General features: G+C 48.3%; 1 protein-coding gene across 1 annotated transcript in view; it reads left to right on the top strand.

Annotated features, from left to right (window-relative positions):
- The window catches only part of MAN1A2 (mannosidase alpha class 1A member 2), a 106,934-nt gene extending 91,939 nt beyond the window's left edge, over positions 1-14,995 (top strand). Inside the window, exon 12 of the mRNA XM_060236321.1 lies at positions 14,646-14,995. Coding sequence (XP_060092304.1) covers positions 14,646-14,995 — 350 coding nt within the window. The remainder of the gene's footprint in view (positions 1-14,645) is intronic.
- The last annotated feature ends 3,012 nt before the right edge of the window (positions 14,996-18,007 follow it).

Genomic DNA, 18,007 nt, shown 5'->3' with positions numbered 1-18,007 from the left:
TAATGGTTAAGATCCAGTTGTGGTGAGAGGGATGGAATTCTGGGTAATGGGCTGAAATAGCCCCCATTTGTGTTGGCATGGTCTCTGCAGGCAGGGTCTGTGGGTGGCAGTCTGCAGCACAGAGAAGCCTGAAAACGGATGGCCAGTTGTTAAGGAAACATTTCCCATAAGTCTCGGGAAGGGATCGCAGAAATCAGGCGGCTTAGCCAATCATTTAGCCAATCTCCGTTTAGCCAATCGTTCGTTCCCTGGGTATTCAGGTCTGTATTTTTTATTTTTTTTTACTGTAACCTCTTTTCCAGAAATTGCCGTCTTTCCCCAGTCTCTCAGCAAACGCAGAATTCCAGATATTCCACCCAAATCTTCAAGCAAGGTACGCAAATGACGAACATGTGCAATTTTAGGTGGCGTCATCCCAGCTGTAGAGCGGGGATGTTTTAAATTCCAAATCCAGGCTGCTGTGTCTAGAGTAGATCTGTCTGTAGAAGCACAGGGTTGGATTTGACAGCGGTTCAAACCAGTGGCAAAACTCTGTACGGTGCGTGAGATAGGTCCAAAGTGTCTGCTTTGCCAAAGAGTAATGGGCGGAGGGTAGTGAAAATAAAACGGTGCTCAGCTTATATAGAAGGGAGCTGGCTTGGAACTGGGCTTTTAGCCGCCTCTTCTGGGTATGGAAGCAGCACATACAACTTCCGGGATCCTTGTACGCAAAAGTGGCACCTTACTGCTAAACTCTCTTCTTAAATGGTCCTTTTCTGTTTGCAAACTGCTGTGACAGAGATGCATACAGAACTCTCCGGGCCTTCCAAATTGCCTAGTGTTCTTTGCAGAACAGTCCCAAAGCATCAGTCCTCCGTTATTTATTTTCATCTTTTGTTCAAGTCACAGTGCAGGTGCAATTTACTGCAATTTTCAGCTGGCTGCTTCTTTCCTTCCACCCCAGCCAGTCCTAGTTCTCAAAGGCACACAAGGGCTGTGTGTGTGAATTAAAACGTGTGCAAAAAGACGTCTCGATGCACTAGCACGATGCACATGGGTGTGTTGGTCAGCACAAAAAAAAGAAAGAATCCTAAGGTGACGGGACTATGCCACAAGATTCCTTTTCTACGCAACATCCTGCGTACATAGGTAAGGAGTGAGGAGGCAGGTTGAAAACTGGGCAAACTGCAAAGAAGGCAGTTGCGTGAAACTAGTTTTGGCGTGTTGCCAGGTTAAACCGGAGGGGTCTGGCGGAGCTGGAATGCAGAGGCAGAGCTTAAGCCCCAAAACAGGGAAACCGAATGGGGATATGTGCTCATGAAGAGTTTCTGTCCGTCCTCAGCAGCTGTCCGCGATAGGAAAGGGAGATGATATTTTGTCAAAGCTAAGGGGGTCCACTTTGTGAGAGAGGAAGAGAGAAGCCAGCAGTGCCCTTTACAGCAGTGTCCCTACCCAAAGACAGTTGTAGTCAGGACATTTTTTGTAGCAGGAACTCCTTTGCATATTAGGCCACACACGCCAGATGTAGCCAGTCCTCCAAGAGCTTACAGGGCTCTTCTTACAGGGCCTACTCTAATCTCTTGGAGGATTGGGTAAATCGGTGTAGTCTAATATGCAAAGGAGTTCCTGCTTAAAAAACAAAAGGCTCTGGTTGTAGTCAAAGGAAGTGGAAGGAGATGTTTCCCTCCAGAGGTGTAGCTTGAAAGGGGGGGAGAACCTGCGAAATTCCCATTGAGAGCTTTCCCTACAGTACAGGTGAATCCATGGCTGTTGCTTACATAACCGCAAAAAATAAAACTTGGAAGTTCAGAATTACAATTAGTGCCGTGCTCAAGCAAACGGCGACTTGAGTGTTTATTTGCAGAGAACTAGAAGCAGATTGCAGTGCTTTCCTAGCATCGTTCAGACTAATCACCTAATTAGTAATTAATGACTTACGGCAACTGCATCTGTTCCATTCCAAAGGAGCAGTTTAAAATTAGATTTTTTTCCCGCTCTCATTAACAACTGCCGGTAACTTGAACCTTGCTTTTGGACACTTTGCTCCTGTGAGATTATCTTTGTATCAAGGGGCCGGAGGGAAAGGATGGGGTGTGTCTTCAAGTTCTCTTGCATTCCTCTGAAACGCTCTCCCCCCTCCCTCCAAAGAACTCCAGATGGTCCCTGCTGTGTTTTTACAGAGAAAAGCAAGGAAGGACAGAGATGAGAGAGAGAAAATGAGATAGCATTAAACAGAGCTGGACACATACACACAAAATCCAGACTACTTGTTCTGTAATGCTTACAATCAGAGTGTTTTTTTTTTATAGCAGGAACTCCTTTGCACATTAGGCCACACACCCCTGGTTTAGCTAATCCTCCAAGAGCTTACAGTAGGTCCTGTAATAAGAGCCCTGTAAGTTCTTGGAGGATTGGCTACATAAGAGAGGTGTGGCCTAATATGCAAAGGAGTTCCTGCTTCCCCAAAAAAGCCCTGTTTACAATTATTGCATTGAGAAAGTGCTCTTTTCATTCATTTCCTCTGAGACTTCAGGGGCTGTTACGAACCACTTAATTAATGTACTTAATTGAGTTTGATTACAGTACTTTTCACTTGCTGGACTATCATCCCTGTTACCTGCCTTTCAATACAATACATGTCCTGCCCTATAGAGAATAACTCTTATGAAATGGTTTGTCCTCATTTCTTAATTTTGGCTGAAGTGAGCATCGGCAAGGACTGAGCAGTTGTTGTGGAACAAAAAAGATGGCCACCAAGGATGGCTCTTCCAGCTTTAGTTGTCGCATTTCCAAAATGTGGATGAGCTTGAGGGACAAATTCCACATAACGTTACTGGTATGTTGATTGCAGTTATCCCTCGATAACATAAAGCTATGCCGTTATCACTTGATAACATGAAAATCCTGACACCGGTCACCAAGGATTCGCAGGAGCCTAGCGCATGATGCACCAACGGAAGTTATAACAATTGTTTAAATAATTTAAGAACTCATCCAGAATCTAGCAGTTTGAAGGGATAAATGATCGAGTTGAGTTTTAGGGTAAAGAAGAAGAACGAGGGTATAAATTACATAGATTTGAAACACTTAAGATGGTTTGCCTTTAAATTCTGCTGCTGCCATTGCAGTCTTTACAGGGGGTAAATGTTTCGAAACGAATCTTTTGCGTTTGGTTGTTTCCAAGTTTTGCATTCCGGCCAAAAACCCCGTTCTGTCTCAGTCCGTAATTTTGCAGCAGGGCTACTTTCCCTCCAAATAAAACCACGAAAAGCTTATTATTTCTTTAGCGTGACCTCTCTTTGGGATATCCACAGAAAGCGTAGTTTGCGGGAGCCAGTTTGCCTACACGTGGGTATCCATTTCCTGCACTTAATTACCGTGAATTTGTGGACTGGCAGCTGATTGGTTGAACTGCCTCTCTTGAAAAGCCTCACAGTTGGAAGTGAGATGCCGATTCTCCCCGTGGTCCACTTTTACCTGCAAGTCATCACTTGACGGTTGTAATGAAGCGCTGAGCGTGTTTATGTGAATCGGGCTTTCGAGGACCTGTGGAAGGGAGATGTGCCTCAACCTTCTTTCTGGGCTAGCCCCAAAACCAAAAGCGTGACTTAAGCTGAGCTGCGGAATGGTTTTCTTTATTAGCACATAAGAATTCCAGGGCTCCAGTTTTATACTGTCGACTGAACGCAGATTCTCTAGTCTACTCATCCTGTTAAAGTCCGTCACTATATATATATATATATATATATATATATATATATATATATATAAAAAATCAACAGATACTTTCTCGACTATCCAGTGAGGAGAGCTGGAAATGTAGATGTTTATGGCCTTAAAAGAGTCGCCCTCCTCCTTTGACACTGAAAATATATAGCTAGGTTGAAACAATACACACACACACAAACCTTCAGCAGCTTTCTTACATGTTGAAAAGCCATAAATATCTTGGACGTAACTCCTCCAAGAGAAGCCCGGTTCCAACGAGCACCGGCTGTTTCACTTAGCACTTTTTCTTGGGTTGGTCATTTACACGCGCACTTTTTGGATTGCTGTTCTGACTTCATTAAGGCCAGACTGCTTTTCTGGGGTTAGCTAAACTTGCCCTTAAAACAGCAATCGCTGACAGCTGGGTTAACCCCGCTTTATGCTGTAAGGACATCGGGCAAGGGTCTCTGGGGGTTCAGGCACTAAATCCTATCGCTGGGTCAGAGCTATTAAAACCCCACAAGGAAGATTGTTTTAGCAGGAAGGTACCCAAGCAGCGGTCGAAGGCTAGTTCCTCGTGCATCGTGCTGGCAAATGATGTTTTTAACCCGTGGGTTGGATTGCCGTAACCAATTAATTGAGGAAGAGACCTGGTTTGCAGTTTAACGGCTAAGATGTCAAGACTGTAAGGGGTGCGGTTGCTGATAACCACTGGTATCGGGGTGTCACTCTGCTGGTTTAGTCGATCTGTCTTTTCAACGTTGTTCATAAGGGGATGTTGACCTGCCGTCTGGCCTCTAGTCACTTTCCTGGAATTTGTAATTTTTTTTTCTTCTGAAACATTAAAAGGGCAAGAGAAGTCAGCCTTCTGGACTGGGAAGCGTCCGGCTCTCTCTGAGCTGGTAATCCTGCATATGTAATTTTTAAAAGGTTTAAAAAGAATATTGTATATAAAAATAAAGAATGTCTTTAAAAGAAAAACGATTTGCTGTGTCCTGCTTTCTGTCTAGCTGCCTTTTTTGGAGGGGGGGGGGGCATAAAAATGGGCAGAGATATGCTACGACTCATTTGTTATGAAGGCCGAATCTGACATAAATGAGACCTTGTCAGGATGGGCTATATTGGGCTGGACCGGGCCATGTCAGACAGAGCCATGTGTGTACCTATTTAAGATTAGGTAGCAGAGACATAAATGTCATATTGGACGCAGACAAACACAATTGAAAGGTTTTTTTAAAAAAAGGTTAAAACATGCTTACAACATTAGCACCCATTGGTCTTAAAGGTGTTTTCTTAAAGGTAGCTCTCCCATGGGATCCAGGCAACTGGGTAAAGGAAGCTCTGGCTCTTTCCTTCCTTCTCCAGGGGATGAGGGAGAGGAGCCTCAGCCAACAGAAGGAAGAGAGGCTTGGCTCAGTAGCTCTGCCGTGCAATTGGGAGAGCCTGGCAAAGCAAGCTATTCTTCCTCCCCAAGGGAGGAGCCTCAGCCAATGGAGAAAATAGAGGTTTTGCTCTGTAGTTCCTGTGTGATTGAGCAAGTCTTGCAAAGCAAGCTGTGATGCAGAAGGAAGCAAAACGGAGAAGGACGCAGATGACAGCCAGTTGCTCAGGGGCCTGATAGGAGCTCTCCGGTGGCCTGATCCGGCCCCTGGGCCACATGTTTAACAGCCCTGATCTACAGTGTGACCCTATTGAAATCAGTAGGCTTAGATTGGAGTACTTTGCATCAGGTCGAGTAACACACTGTTGCGGGACTGTGTGAAGATGTAGCGGAGACTACTGTAAACTTAGTTTCTCAATACAATAGTAGTTATGTGGATTTACTGAAATAGTATACTTCCTTTCTAGAAACATAACAGAATGCTGGAGATGAAGCCTTAAAACGGATTCTGATTCTTGTGTATTTTAAAGAATATCCTGCCTCCCCAACAGGTCTGTTGAACAGTCTCATTATAGCTCTACTCATGATACGAGAGGATTCTGTTGGGCCATGGCCTCGTTAGTTACTGCGGTCTAATGATTTTACGAAAATTTCTTCAAACTCCCCTACCTGCATTAGTGCTCCAGTGGGCCCCTTAATCCTCTAATGCTTGTGAGTTTTAGTTTTGAGATTTCTCACAGCGCTGCCATGAACTGCAGTGGTTGTGCACATGGCTAGACTTCCGGCCTGGCTGCTGGAAGCCGAAAAGGGATATGTCCCTGGAGAGGGAGCAAAGGCAGGATTTAGGAAGCCCCGTGGTGCAGAGTGTTAAAGCTGGAGCACTGCAGTCCTAAGCTCTGCTCATGACCTGAGTTCGATCCCCAACAAAAGCTGGGATTTCAGGTAGCCGACTCAAGGTTGACTCATCCTTCCGAAGTCAGTAAAATAAGTTTGCTGGGGGAAAAGTGTAGATGACTGGGGAAGGCAATGGCAAACCACCCCATAAAAAAGTCTGCCGTGAAAACATTATGAAAACAGCGAAAAGGTAAAGGGGCTACCTTTACCTTTTTAGCAATCCTCTGTCCCAACAGGTACAGCTACACAAGTCCCAGGTTTGAATCGTGCTTCATTTGCCACATCCACTGACCACATGATTATTATCCGGAACCAATAGTGCAAACAAGAGAAGTAAATTTTTGTGAGTGAGCTGTTGCCTTAGCGCGGGTTCCGGATAACAATCAGGCAGCCAATGGAAGTGACCAATGAAACACGATTCAGAAAACGGGATTCAAGGACAGTACGATATATACCTAGCGATTGCAGGACTGCGTGTGGACTATTGGAACCAACAGAATTGCTTATAGGTTTGAAGCTTGGTTAGAGCTAGATGAATTGTGCTCAGAAGTGTATTTTGAGTTCTAATTAAAAGTGTATTTGAAAAGAGAAGAAAAAGTGTGTGGAGATGGATGCTGATAAGTAAATTAGGTGGACTACAACTGGGAAATGCACGTCCTTTTGCGATTCACCTAGATTTACAGAAACACCAAGTGGCAGAGGACTTTATCGCCTTTTATGGCTATCCAGACCAAATGGCCAAGCCACACTGTTTTACCATGTGACCAGTCTGCACTCTTAACAAAGTGCTTGTATTTCAGCCCACAATACCTGATCCGCTCGTCTGATGAAGTGTGCTTAGAGAGCACACGAAAGCTTACGTTCTAAATAAAACTTGGTTGGTCTTAAAAGGTGCAACTTGACTCCTGCTTTGTTCAAATGCTTCAGACCAAAAGGGCTGCCCGCTTGGATCTGCGAAGAAATTATTTTAGTGTATAAGTTTTCACAGTGTTTCTCCTGTTATGTCAACCAAGCTCTACACTGTGGTTTCCAGTTTGCTTCATCAACTCGCCTGGGGATTGGCAGCCCACGGGACTCCTGCAGCTGGACTTTCCTGTGTCAAGGGGAGGGGGGGATTGCACTAGCCAAAACCATTGCTAAAGCGCATGAGAAGAGCATCGGCCCAGGGGTGTGAGATCCGCCTGCAAAGAGCCAGTTTTGAGCCAAGACTCGGAGCAGCGGCGGCACTCCCCCCTGGCCTGCGCCGGGCAAGAAGAGAGCCAGTTTGGTGTAGTGGTTAAGTGCGTGGACTCTTATCTGGGAGGACCAGGTTTGATTCCTACTTGCAGCTGCTGGAATGGTCTTGGGTCATCCATAGGCAGTTTGGTGTACTGGTTAAGTGCATGGACTCTTATCTGGGAGAACCAGGCTTCGTTCCCCACTCCTCCACTTGCAGCTGCTGGAATGGCCTTGGGCCAGCCATAGCTCTCGCAGAGCTGTCCTTGAAAGGGCAACTTCTGTCAGAGCTCTCTCAGCCCCACCCACCTCACGGTGTCTGTCTGTTGTGGGGGAAGAAGATATAGGAGATTGTAAGGCGCTCTGAATCTCTGGTTCAGAGCGAAGGGCGGGGTATAAATCTGCAATTCTTCGAAGCCAGGCCGCCCTGGGAATGACCCTCCGTGGCTCCAAGGCCAAGGCGGAGAGGGTCCGGCCTAGCAGGGGTTGGAGCCTTTCTCGCCTTTCCTTCCAGGAGGAGCCCGCCTGCCGCCTCGGGGTAAGGCCTGCGTAGCCGGGGAGGGAAGGAGGGAGGGGGCAGGCTGACCAGCAAAGAGAAAGAGCCGGCCGCCGAAGCAGGGAAGCGGCAGCCGGGCCTGCGGTGGTGGCGTCGGGGTGGAGGGAAGAGGTAGGACGCGGCCCAGAATCTTTGCTGGAAAGCTGGAGCTGACTCAGATCGGCTCTTCTCTTGTTTGGCACAGGCCAGGAGGGAGCCCGGGTCTTGGCTCAAAACACGTGTGTGTGTGTGCTCGTGAGCCAGCCACTTGGGAGAATGCATTTTTAAGTTAAAGGTGCTTTCTTTTCACCTCCCCCTCCCCCGTTTTTACAAAAAGGAAGGAGAGAAGGAAAATAAATGGGGAGAGGGAGATGGAAAGAAAGGAACTTTAAGTGCATTCTCCAAGCCACTGGCTGGCTTGGCGAATTAAAGAGGCAGTGGAGGCTTCAAAAGCCACACAATGTGTAGTTTGGCCACCTCAGGATTAGAACACGGGGCAGGGCCTGTTGAGTTGTAGCTCTATAGAATCAGCTATACTTCCACTGTATACTTCCAGGTAGCCGGCTTCAGGGTGACTCAGCCTTCCATCCTTCCGAGGTCGGAAAAATGAGTACCCAGCTTGCTGGGAGAAAAGTGTAGAGCAGGGGCGGCCAACGGTAACTCTCCAGATGTTTTTTTGCCTACAATTCCCATCAGCCCCATCCATTGGCCATGCTTGCTGGAGCTGATGGGAGTTGTAGGCAAAAAACATCTGGAGAGCTACCGTTGGCCACCCCTGGTGTAGAGGACTGGGGAAGGCAATGGCAAACCACCCCATAAAAAGTCTGCCGTGAAGATGTTGTGAAAGCAACGTCACCCCAGAGTCGGAGACGACTGGTGCTTGCACAGGGGACGCCCTTTTTTATATAGTTTGAAAACCTGACCGTGTAGGCCGTGTGCAATTAATTGAAATAGCATTCTTAAACTCATTTTAAAGGTGTAGATCAGGGGTGCTGAACTCATTTGTTATGACAGACGGATCTGACATAAATGTGACCTTGTCAGGCCACACTGGGCCATGTCGGGCCGGGCCCTGCGTATACGTAATTAAGGTTAGGTAGCAGAGATATAAACTTTTGAAAGGACACAAACGTGACTAAAGATTTTTTTTTAAAAAAAAACCCTTAAAATAAAGCATGCTTAAAACATTAGCACTTTTTGGTCTTCCAGAGAGCCAGTTTGGTGTAGCAGCTTCCAGGTGCTTCCAGAGAGCCAGTTTGGTGTAGTGGTTAAGTGTGCGGACTCTTATCTGGGAGAACCGGGTTTGATTCCCCACTCCTCCACTTGCACCTGCTGGAATGGCCTTGGGTCAGCCATAGCTCTGGCAGGGGTTGTCCTTGAAAGGGCAGCTGCTGTGAGAGCCCTCTCCAGCCCCACCCACCTCACAGGGTGTCTGATGTGGGGGAGGAAGGTAAAGGAGATTGTGAGCCGCTCTGAGACTCTTCGGAGTGGAGGGCGGGATATAAATCCAATATCTTCTTCCTCTTCTTCCTCTTCTTCCTCTTCTTTCTCTTCTTTCTCTTCTTCTTCTTCTTCTTCTTCTTCTTCTTCCTCTTCTTCTTCTTCCTCTTCCTCTTCTTCTTCCTCTTCTTCCTCTTCTTCCTCTTCTTCTTCTTCCTCTTCTTCCTCTTCCTCTTCTTCCTCTTCTTCTTCCTCTTCCTCTTCCTCTTTTTCTTCCTCTTCTTCTTCTTCCTCTTCCTCTTCTTCCTCTTCCTCTTCTTCTTCTTCTTCTTCCTCTTCTTCCTCTTCTTCCTCTTCTTCCTCTTCCTCTTCTTCCTCTTCCTCTTCTTCCTCTTCCTCCTCCTCTTCTTCCTCCTCCTCCTCCTCCTCCTCCTCCTTTGTATTTCTCCTGTGGGATCTAGAAAACTGGGCAAAGGAAGTTCTGGCTCTTTCCCTCTCTTCCCGGAGTGGGAAGAGCTTCAACCAATGGAGACTATTGAGGCTTTGCTCTGTAGCTCCTGTGTGATTGAGCAAGCTTTGCAAAGCAAGCTGAGAAGCAGAAGGAAGCAAGAGAGAGGGAGAAGGAAACAGATGACAGCCAGTTGCTTGGGGGCCTGATAGGAACCCTCCGGGGGCTTGATTCGGCCCTTGAGCCGCATGTTTGGCACCCCTGGTAGATGATGAAGGCCTCATGACATTGTCATGAGACTCTGGAGGGAGAGAAAATAAACTTTTCTCATGCACTTTGAAAAGAGTATGTGGTTATGTGCCCAGCAAAGGAAAGGAGGGTGGGGTGGGGGGTCATTTAAAAAATAAATAAATCCAAAGTCAAAGTCATCAGGTTGTAGAAGAGTGAAAAACACTGATCCAACCTTTTTCTCCCCTTGCATGTGGGGCCTCAGGTTCTTTTGTATTACAACTGAGCTCCAGATTGCAGAGCTCAAGTTTCCTGGAGGAAAGGGCAGCTTCAGAGAAGGTCTTACAGATTTACATTCCCCGTGGAGCTCTCTCCTGAAACTTCCTCCAGGCTTCCTCCAGGCTCCAGGAATTTCCCAGACTCCAGAGCAGGGGCGGCCAAACTGGGCAGTTCAGGAGCCGCAGGTGGCTCTTTCGCTCTTATTGGTGGCTCTTGAAGCCCCCACTGCCCCATTGGAGAAGGCATTTGTCTCTTTAAATCGTTTGTCCAATCCAAGCCAGCCATCTGCTTGGAGAATGCATTTATAGCTGCTTCCTTTGCACCTCCCTCTCCACTTCCCTCATCTGTTCGTTTTCTTCTTTCCTCCCTCCATCCCTTGTGGCTGTCAAACATCTGATGCTTATTCTACAAGGCTCTTACATTAAGCAAGTTTGGCCACCCCTGCTTCAGAGTAAACTAAACTCCAAATTCCAGAGATCCGGTCCCCTGGTGAAAATGGCCACTTCAGAAGATGCTACATCCTACTGATTTTCCTCCCCAAGCTTCACCTTCAAATCTCCAGGAATTTCCCAACCCGAAGTTGGCAGCCCTACTTGCTGGCTGTCTGGAAGGTCCTTCTCCTTATTCCTTGGTAGGGAGGAGGCAAGAGGGATGAAGAAGAAGAAGAAGATATTGGATTTATATCCCGCCCTCCACTCCGAAGAGTCTCAGAGCGGCTCACAATCTCCTTTATCTTCCTCCCCCACAACAGAGACCCTGTGAGGTGCGTGGGGCTGGAGAGGGCTCTCACAGCAGCTGCCCTTTCAAGGACAACCTCTGCCAGAGCTATGGCTGACCCAAGGCCATTCCAGCAGGTGCTAGTGGAGGAATGCGAAATCAAACCCAGTTCTCCCAGATAAGAGTCCGCACACTTAACCACTACACCAAACTGGCCTGCCCTACAACTAGGCAATTGCCAAAGGCACTGGCCCTCGGGGGGGGGGGGCGCCAAATTGAGTGCCCCCATGTGACTTGGTGATGTTATCAGTGCGGGGATTGGGGGGTGCGTGCGCCAGAAGTTAACCTTTTCTAGAATGCCAGACATTCTAGAGCCAGCCCAGGGAATGAGAGTGGAAAAGGAGAGTGAAGGAGAAAGAGGGAGAGATGCCTGATAAGGGAAAGAAAGCCCCGTGGCACGGAGTGGTAAGCTGCAGTACTGCCGTCCGAGCTCTACTCATGACCTGAGTTCGATCCCTGGTGGAAGCTGGGTTCAGATAGCCGGCTGAAGGCTGACTCAGCTTTCCATCCTTCCGAGGTCGGTAAAATGAGTACCCAGCTTGCTGGGGGGAAAGTGTAGATGACTGGGGAAGGCAATGACAAACCACGCCATAAAAAGTCTGCCATGAAAACGTAAAAGCAGTGTCACCCCGGAGTCAGAAACGACTGGTGCTTGCACAGGGGACTACCTTTAAGGGAAAGAGGAAAAGGGAGAGGGATCCCCGTCCTCTTTCTTCCCCTCACCCCATCCACCAGACCACAGATTGCTGGAAGTCAAGGCTAGTAAATAATTGCTATTGATTGCCCCATCTTATGCCCAGTGTGGCCTGGTGCATTAACTATGGGATCCAGAAGATGCGGAGCAGCGTAACGTCATGACTAAGACAAGGTTACGGAAGAGCGAAGCGAGTAAACTTTGTAACACAATAAGGGGCACTGACCATTTGGAGAAAGTTACACAGAGCCAATCCTCACTTTCGAACATCGATAAGGCAACAGCATTCTCAGATAGGGGAGAGACAGAGATCGGATCTGATCTGACTAGCTATAATGGATGCAGATAGTATAGGTGAGAGTAGGGTTAGAATCTAAGGGACGTCAAACTCATTTGTTATGAGGGCCGGATCTAACATGAACGAGACCGTGTTGGGCCGTGCCATGTGCGTACCTATTTAAGATTAGGTAGCAGAGACGTAAACTTTTTAAAGGACACAAACACAAAGGTTTTAACAATTAAAATAAAACATGCTTAAAGCAGCACTTGTTGTTCTTAAAGGTGCTTTCTTTGTATTTCACCCACGGGATCCAGGCAACAAAGGAAGCTCTGGCTCTTTCCCTCCCTCCCCAGGGGACCAGGAGGGGGAGGAGCCTCAACCAATGGAGAAAATTGAGGCTACGTTCTGTAGCTCCTGTGCGACTGAGCAAGCCTTGCAATGCGAGCTGAGATTCAGAAGAAAGCAAGAGAGGGGGAGAAGAAGGAAGCAGGCAAGAGCCAGTTGCTTGGGGACCTGATAGGAGCTCTCCGGGGGCCCGATTAGGCCCACGGGCCTCATGTTTGACAGCCCTGTCTAGTTAGGCTGGATGCAGATAGCATAGTTGAGAGAACTTGCTAGGACAGAAGCAGATGCAAAATGCCATGTCCTGCCCCCAATGGTGCCAGAGTTGGGGAGCGTGCTCCTTCTTGGTGTATGTGGGAGAGATGGCAAGAAGGAAGTCTTGTCCCTGAGAATAGCATCCTGCACCAAAGGGATAGTATCAGAGGGCAGGAAAGAAAGACTAGTCTCTGTGTGACCGGAACAGGGGGGTGATGCCGAGCGGTGCTGTTTTTGGGCAGCGAGAATGGCCACATGCTGCCAGGTGCCATTGGAGAAAAGGCACATGGGAGGTCTCACGGGCAGAAGGAGGCCGCTTCTGCAGACCAGAGGGGGCTGTTGGTGGGCAGAGGAGAGGAGAGGAGAGGCTCCACGGTACTCGCTGCCCAGCAGCCTCCAAAACTTGGGATTGGCCCTGTCTCCCAATACTTGTCCCCAGTTTGGTAAAGAGAACATGTGTTGGCTCATTCGTACAAACAAGAGTATGCACGTACTTGCGTGTGCTTTCACTGTAACGTGAGATCAGGTCTCTCCCAGAGACCCCATTTGGCTTAGTGGTTAAGAGCGGCAGACTCTGATCTGGGGAACCGGGTTTGATTCCCCATTCCTCCACATGCAGCCAGCTGGCTGACTTTGGGCCAGTCACAGCTCCCTCAGAACTGTTCTCTCAAGAGCAGCTCTCTCAGAGCTCTCTCAGCCGCACATACCTCACAGGGTGCCTGTTACAGGGAGAGGAAGGGAAGGAGACTGCGAACTGCTCTGAGACTCCGAGTAAAGGTCAGGGTATAAATCCCATTCTTCTTCTTCCCCTCCTCCTCCCCCTCCTCTTTTCCTCCTCCTGGCAATGGTTTACTAACTGGAGGGCAGAGGATTAAAAGAAAGGCCTCGCTTAACCCAAGCAGAAAAGCCACCTTTATTACACCACAATTCAGTGAATCCCACTGCGGTCTGAGTTAAAGCAAATTGCTGCTGAGTTCAGACATAATGCGAAACCCGGGTTGACGACACTGAGGCTGCTTGTGTGAACGTGAGCTAGCGTGCCAGCTGTCCGGCCAGGACTGGAAGCTGTTGCTTTGAGGCTGTTTCGCTACCGGGATTGAGTCTGAACTCTGGTTTCACATGTTGTGTGGTCACGGGCACTGCCCCTTCGTATTCTCCGCCTACTGAACTGCTTGGCCAGGACAAAGGCCGTTGCCTTGGCGAACCAGAATTTCTCTGCAAGGCAGATCCTGGTTCCACAAAAGTGACTGTAATTCAGTGATGGCTTCATGTTCCATTTGAATGGAGCCATTCGAAGGTTTCCCCTTTATGTGCTGCAGAAGGAGCTGTGCCCCCAAGCCTCGTTTTGGGCAGGAGCTCACAGGAGTGGTGCTCCAGAGCCTCTACATTTTATGGTGCTCTCTCTTTCTCCCCCCTCCCTCCCCCCACAGATACCTGCTTCTGGGCTCCATTGTCCAAACCCTCTGTGAGAATTTTGACAAACTTTCTAATATTTCCCCCCCACAAAAAAAAAGTGGGGGAAAGAACCAAACATACAAAGCAGACAGATGGAAATCTTCTTCATGCCACTGTGGCCAAATAGGAGAAAGTAATTTAAAAAGTACGATGGGAGTAAGGATTTATTATGACCATTCTAAGTCAAGAAGCATTTTCAGGTAGATGCTGAGCTGATAGAATTTAGTCCACCTCCCAGTGATGTCAGGGGTGTGTGGCTTATGCAAATGAGCTATGCTAATGAGCTCCGGCGCCTCTTTTTCAACAACATGACCCCTGGGTGCCCCCTTTCCTGCACGGAGACCTCTCCGTGTCCTAACTGGCCTGTATTCCGTCTCCTGTTGCTGGCACAGCTTTTATGGCACCTGGAATAAACATTCGAAGCCATGAGCCCAGCTGACGCAACACTATTTTTCTTGACCTTTGTCATCTTATGGTCTTCTTCAAGTCAGAGGAAACATAGAAACAGAGATCTGGAAGGGACCCCAAGGGTCATAGAATCATAGAGTTGAAAGGTACCTCCAGGGTCATCTAGTCCAGCCCCCTGCACAATGTAGGAAACTCACAAATACCTCCCCCTAAATTCACAGGATCCTCATTGCTGCCAGATCATCCCGTCCTGCCCTCCCTCTCACAATCTGCCTCAATTTGGGGAGGGACAGTGGCTCAGTGGTAGAGCATCTGCTTGGTTAGTAGAAGATCCAAGAGAGAAGCCGTTCCTTTGCCCCGAGTGCGGGAAGTGCTTCAGCCGGAACTCGCGCCTCGTCAACCACCAAAGAATCCACACGGGAGAGAGGCCCTTCGAGTGCCCCGAGTGCGGGAAGAGCTTCGGCGACGTCTCGACACTCACCCAGCACCAGAGGACTCACACCGGTGAAAAGCCTTACGTGCGCGCCGAGTGCGGGAAGGGCTTTATACAGAGATCGCATCTTACCAGACATCGGAAAACCCACATGGGAGAAAAGCCCTATAAGTGCGCAGAGTGTGGGAAGGGATTCCGGTACAAGACCCACCTTGTGCAGCACTACAGACTTCATATTGGGTAAGAAGGTAGGGCAGGACTATTTCCCTACCCGTAGGAGTTAATGAGTGTAAGAACTTGCAAGTATTGATAGTGGCCAGCAATGTTAGGGGCGGCCAGACTTGCTTAACAAGAGCTGCGTAGAATAAATGTCAGGTGTTTGAAAGCCACAAGACATGAACGTCAGAGGAAGGGAGGGAGGAAGAAATGGAAGGAGGGAGGGAGAGGTGGAGAGAAAGCAACTTTACCTTTAAATGCCTTCTCCAAGCTGGCCAACAGGGTAGTTAGAGCTTCAAGAGCCACACAATATATGTGAAAGAGCTACATGTGGCTCCCGAACCACAGTCTGGCCATCCCTGCTCTAAGCTGTGGAGTCTTGTGAGCAAAAATTCTACTTTGTGAGCTCCTGGCATTAAAGTTGTGAGCTACTACATCAGTTAGCTTGCTCAGGGTCCATCCTTCCTGAGCAGGCTGAGCTAAGATGAAAATGTGTGAGCCAGAGGCTAAAACACTGTGAGCTAGCTCACATGAGCTCAGCTTAGAGGGAACACTGGTGGCCAGCACTGGCAGCAGCTTTGTGTTTTAAAACCAAACTGGTTCTAGTATGTATGCAAAGCCTCCTCTCTCCCCCTCTCCCAGAAACATGTACAGCATGGTTGATAAATGCTGGTTTATTTCCAGCATATATCCTTGCAGATTTAAACTGGGAGTAAAAATTGGATGAAAATCGGTGTAGTGTCGAATTGACCACTAGGGGGAGCAAAACACATGCAGGGGTGGGGAGAAGATCTAGGAGATTGTAAACCACTCAGAGACTCCGATTTAGAGAGAAGGGTGGGGTATAAATCTGCAGTCCTCTTCTTCTTCCCCTCCCAACTCCCCCTTTTATAATGCTGGCACAAACAAGTTCTCCCCCCCACCTCATTTCTGATTTCCTCAGGAGAGGCCAGTGGCGTCACTAGGGCGGGGCCAAGGGGGCCATCAGCCCTCCCCCAGAGCATTCTCATTGGCCCCAGGCACTGACCCATGGTTCCCCCCAACAGGAAGGGGCTGGCCCTGAGACTAGAACGCTGTTGCTGTGTGTAGGCTGGCCGGGATTCTGAAACCGGGGCCGCAATGCCGCCGGCTCAGCTAAAAGTGTGTGGGTGAGTGGGGGAAACTTAAATGCTGCAAAACTGGTATCTTGGATTACGGATGAGGGAGGGGCCATGTGAAGTGGGCGGGGTTGTGTGCGGAGGGGGTGACGCAGCCCTCCAAAAGGGGTGATGCCCAATGGGGGGGGGGGTGACTTGAATCAGTTACACCCCAGGGTGCAACCCACCCTAGTGATGCCTCTGGGAGAGGCTACAGCAGGGTTCCCAAACAGGTTTCCCACGGGTTTCCTGGTGCTCTCTGACACCCTTCCTGACACCCACCAGGAAGTTTTTAGAAAGTGGGTGGGGTCAGGTGGGGCTTTTGCCCAGCAAGCCTTCTGATTGGCCACTGGAGATCTGATTGACTGTACAGGTTTTTTTTGAAAATGCTGTTTTGGCAGTGCTCCCCCACCCCTCCCCCGGACAAGGATCTTCACTGTGTGACTGAAACATGCCTTGAAAGGTACAATCATGCATTAGCCGTGCTGGAGAAGGGAAGATTCTTTCTTTAAAAAAGTGAGGAAGGTTAGGGAGATTGGGGGCAAATTTCTTCATAATAACAAAAAGCAGATTAGTGGCACCAGGCTTCAGGACTTGCTTTTTTTTTTGTAGCAGGAACTCCTTTGCATATTAGGCCACATACCCCTGATGTAGCCAGTCCTCCAAGAGCTTACAGTAGGCCCTTTACTAAGTGCCCTGTAAGCTCTTGCTGGATTGGCTACACCAGGGGTGTGTGGCCTAATATGCAAAGGAGCTCTTGCTACAAAAAAGCTCTGCCAGGCTGTATTTTGAGAGGTTGTTAGTTATCTGGGAAAACAGTTGTAAACAACAAGCCTTCTTAATGGGAATTAATGAGAAGAACTTGAGCCCCCTGCATGAGCACCTATGAGGACTTTGGACAATTCAGAATGGCAGCCGTAGTTGGCTCCTTTATTTATCCCTGCTTAGAAATCAATATTAGTAAGAGCCCTGTGGCACAGAACTGAGTGTTGAATAAAGAATAAAGAGGCTGTATAAGTTTTGGGGCAGAGCAGTAAGCTGCAGTACGGCAGTCCAAGTTCTACTCATGACCTGAGTTCGATCCCAGTGGAAGTTGGGTTCAGGTAGCCGGCTCGAGGTTGATTCAGCCTTCCATCCTTCCGAGGTCGGTAAAATGAGTAACCAGCTTTCTGGGGGGAAAGTATAGATCAGTATTTCCCAAAGTGGGTGATATTGCCCCCTGGGGGGCGCTGGAACGATCCAGGGTGGTGGTGGTAGCCTTGGGTGCAATTGGGGGGCAGTGAATAAAAATAAGGGGCTGGTGGAAGCTTAATGGGAGAATAGAAAGATGAGAAGGGAGGTGTCAAAACATCACGTTTCTGGGAGGGGTCCAGAATTTCTAATTTAGAGAAAAATTCCAATTAACAAAAATAGAGGGTTCCTTTTTGTCTGCTACTTAGTGTGAATTCATCCAATTAGACTAGTAATGAGGACCAGAACTCCTTCCAATTAAAATATAAGAAGGATGCAGTTTATTTGCAAGGCAGAATTAAAAAGAAATAGAGGTGTGCAGACAGACAAGAAACACAGAAACAAAAAACCTTATTAGTCTATCCTAGCCAATACTTGCCACACCTAGCAGCTTCTCAAGGTTGCTTGCAGTTTCTCTCTCAGCAGTACAGTTCAAGTCAGGACAGTGGAAGCACTGAGACAACTGCACAAACTTCTCTGAAGAGTTCCAAGCTGTAGCTTTCTCCTCACAAGGTTTTCTGCAGAGCCTCAAGCTTCTTAAAGCCCTCTGGTTACCAGGTGGTCGCTTCTGTTGATTTCAGCCAATCGCAATGCTCCAGACACAGAGTGTCTTCTTCAGGGCCAGCGCATGGGAGTAGGTGGGGTAAGTGATTGCCTAGGATGCCACCCTGCTA

Source organism: Heteronotia binoei, chromosome 4, assembly GCF_032191835.1.
Source record: "Heteronotia binoei isolate CCM8104 ecotype False Entrance Well chromosome 4, APGP_CSIRO_Hbin_v1, whole genome shotgun sequence".
Taxonomy (NCBI): Eukaryota; Metazoa; Chordata; class Lepidosauria; order Squamata; family Gekkonidae; genus Heteronotia; species Heteronotia binoei.
Note: the sequence above shows the minus strand (reverse complement) of the source record. Positions and strands in the feature narration are given on the sequence as shown.